The sequence below is a fragment of the Echinops telfairi genome, unplaced genomic scaffold (assembly GCF_000313985.2).
Source record: "Echinops telfairi isolate 266 unplaced genomic scaffold, ASM31398v2 ScPeMD7_7468;HRSCAF=8506_0, whole genome shotgun sequence".
Taxonomy (NCBI): Eukaryota; Metazoa; Chordata; class Mammalia; order Afrosoricida; family Tenrecidae; genus Echinops; species Echinops telfairi.
In genome coordinates, this window is record NW_022111369.1 from 18,201,050 (window position 1) to 18,204,270 (window position 3,221).

Sequence of the window (3,221 nt, forward strand, 5' to 3'; positions counted from 1 at the left end):
TCATTACACTTTATTAGCATATGATGTAATGTTACCTGCCCACCATAGGGTATTTAAGCCCCTGCCTTCTGCTCAATAAATTGAGGCTTGATCAGATTCCTGTCTTGCCTCCATTTCTCGCATCTCTTGCCCCTCTTCATTCCCAGTCCCTCTTTCAAGTATCCACGTTGTTTGATGGCCCGCGGGACGGGTCACAGAATGAGGTTTGTCATTAATTGACATTTCACCTTTTTTGAAACAGAAAGCCACTCTTACACTTGAGTTTTTCCCAAACTGCTGTCCTTGTAAGCTGTGTTCAACATCATGACAGTTTCTGTGGCATTTTTCCCAAGCAGAAAACAAAATTTCACAGCCACACACTGTTCTCTTAAATTGACCATCACAAAAAAAAAGGTTCAAGTAAAACTGCTTTTATGAAAAAAAAAATCACTGTGACCAGAGAGAACCTTCCCAGACAATGCCACTGATGCACTAACTCAGAGCCAGTTGCTCCGGGCTCACCCAGCAGGGGAAAATGTGTACTATAAAAGCTGCACTCTGCCCAGCACAATTCCAGTTCTTTTGTGTGTGTGTGGGGCGGGGGGTTTACCACATATATTCTTCCATGTATATCATGGAATGCAAGGAGAATGAATAAATCTGCCTTAGAAGAAATAGTCATAATATTCCTTATAAACAAGAATTGTGAGACTTCATCTCTCATAGTTGGGACATGTTTCAAGAGGGACCAGTACCTGGAGAAGAATATCATGCTTGCTGAAATAGAAAGACAGCAATAAAGAACAAGCTCTTAATGAGATAGCTTGGCACAGTGGACGCAGCAATGGGCAATGTCTGCGAGGATGGTATAGGACTGGGTAATGTTTCATTCTGTTGTACACAGGGGGCTAAGAGTCTGCATTAATTCAATGGCACATAACAAGAGCATGGTTTTGCCCTAAAAACCAAGATTCCTCACTGGAATTCCACTTTTGGAGCACGCCACAAGCGCCAAATGACATGTTGCCGTAGATACTTTAGAATCAGTCAGTCCATAGAAGTAAAGTAGCACAGTTGTTCCCAGGCCGGTCTACACCAGTAGGAAAGATTTCTCTTGCCCAAGGCCCAACTCAAAGCTGGCAGCCTTTGGGTCACAATATACACAGGGCAGAGGGCAGAAATAAGTCCGCGATGGAATTCTCACCTTTCCAGACTAAAATGACCGAAGACATGGCAAGCTACTTCCAAATCCATCCAGGGAAAATGCAATAAATCATGATAGCCCAATTCTGTTGTGTGCAGGTCACCACAAATTGGCTTTAAGTTTAAAACAAAAAGAATATAAACAAGTGACAACTGTCCAGATATGGTGTTGACAACACTGGCGCTACTTATCAGCCATCCCTCTCCTCTCCCTTACAGACACTATACCAATTTTGCGCGGAAAACTAGCAGTGAAGCACTCAGACAAGCTGGGTAGGACTCTCCCAAACTTTAGATTAACCTTGAATGATCTAATCCCATCCTTGTTTCTTAGACATGGATTTGGGGTGGTCATGTGACTGGATTCGACAGCAGGAGCCCGAAGCAAAAGCCTTTTGCGGGATCAACGGGAGAGCTTTCCTCCCTGTCGTTGGCTGTGATCATGTGAGGTGTGAGGGTTGCAGCTACAACAGCCTTCTTGCAAACCTGAACAATATTCCTGGTATCATTCAATAGGAGAATTTGCCTCTACTCCTTTAGTATGTGAGATAACGAGCCCTCTTTCACTCAAATATCTACAATTGTCAGCCAAAAACCCTGCGATATTTATACTATAGTTAGTTGGATTTTTACTGCCTTCGGCGTCATCCAGATCGGAAAACCAAGTCCCATTGACCCATGTCCCTGATGGTAAGTAGTTGTGATAGCTGGATTGTGTGTCAACATGGCTGGGCCAAGGTTCTCAGTAGTTTGGCAATAATCCACCAAGATGGGATCTTATAAATTGTAATTAACTCTATGAGCAGCCAGTAATTGTGGTGGAGTGGTGCACCCCTCCTCATCCCTACCCCCCACCCTCGACACACAAACACTCCTGCCCTGTGAGGGGTCACAGACTTCAATCAATTGGAAGACTCTCAGAGGTCGTGGCCCACTCCTTTTGAAGCTGACTTTGTGGGTAAGCTTCACATCTGCTGAATCTGCATCCTGCATCTGGTTTGTCAACCTCCTGTCATGTTTCTTGCCAATCCCAGGAGCCATCAGCAGACTGCCGACCTTGGGTTCACTGGACTCGGCATCCACCAGCCTGTATGGTCTTCCTGCTTCCTGGTGTGTCAACCCTGTAGCTACACGAGTTAGGACAAGCCTCCAATGTACCATCCCACCCATGGACCTGAACTAGACCAGACTAACCTACATCTACAACTGTGTGAGCCACTTCTTGATATAAAACTTCCTAAATACATACGCATAAAAGTGTCAATGGTTAAAAAATAAATAAAAGTCACTGGTCTTGCTTCTCCAGAACACCCAACCTAACTCAGCAGCTTTCTTGCAAGACTCCTGATTTTTATTTTAATGCATTTCATTGTAAGTCATGGAAATCCATTGTGGCCGTTCTAGACCCTGATGGTCAAGTGTCAATTCAGGTTCCTTAGAACAGGGCTCTGATTGGTGAAGCCTGGGCTATGTGCCCATTCCTGGCTGCAAGGAAGGAAAGAAATGTGAGTTCTTAAATATATGAGACAAGCAGCAAAACAATGAAAGACATCACCAGGAACATGCTCTGTGGATTCATCCCCACCCCCACACTGGGGAGAACTAGTACCTATATCGCTTGACCTTGACTTCTCAGCCCAAATGGAAGCATGAAAAGTTCCATCTTAATTTCCTGCTATATGTCATCATAGAATTATAACTTATACATTTCCATCCTGTCAAGTTCTGCAGTCTTAAGGAAAAGATAGGCATGGATTATTCACAATAATGAGAAATTTACACTAAATAATAACCTACCAATAAAAGGGGGAAATTTGCTTCTTCAGAGTTGCAAACCCACCTGAGGAAGCTCTGACCTCCCAATTCTGTGAAGTGTGTTTGTTTTTAACTGTAACCAGAAAAGTTGTACAGCACTATTCTGAGCTACAGCTTTTGAAAGGTAGACCTTCATCTATTTTGTTCCTCTGAGCACTTAATTCAGGGAGCTGGGTTCCCTGACCCTGGGGCTTGAACTGAGAGCCTTTGGATGGAGGCTTACC

At 43.9% G+C, this 3,221-nt stretch overlaps 1 protein-coding gene across 1 annotated transcript in view; it reads left to right on the forward strand.

Annotated features, from left to right (window-relative positions):
* Window positions 1-1,860: 1,860 nt before the first annotated feature.
* Window positions 1,861-3,221, forward strand: part of LOC101658888 (alcohol dehydrogenase class-3) — a 16,302-nt gene continuing 14,941 nt past the window's right edge. The window contains 1 exon segment of the mRNA XM_013004857.2: window positions 1,861-1,872. Within this exon segment, the coding sequence (XP_012860311.2) occupies window positions 1,861-1,872 (12 nt within the window).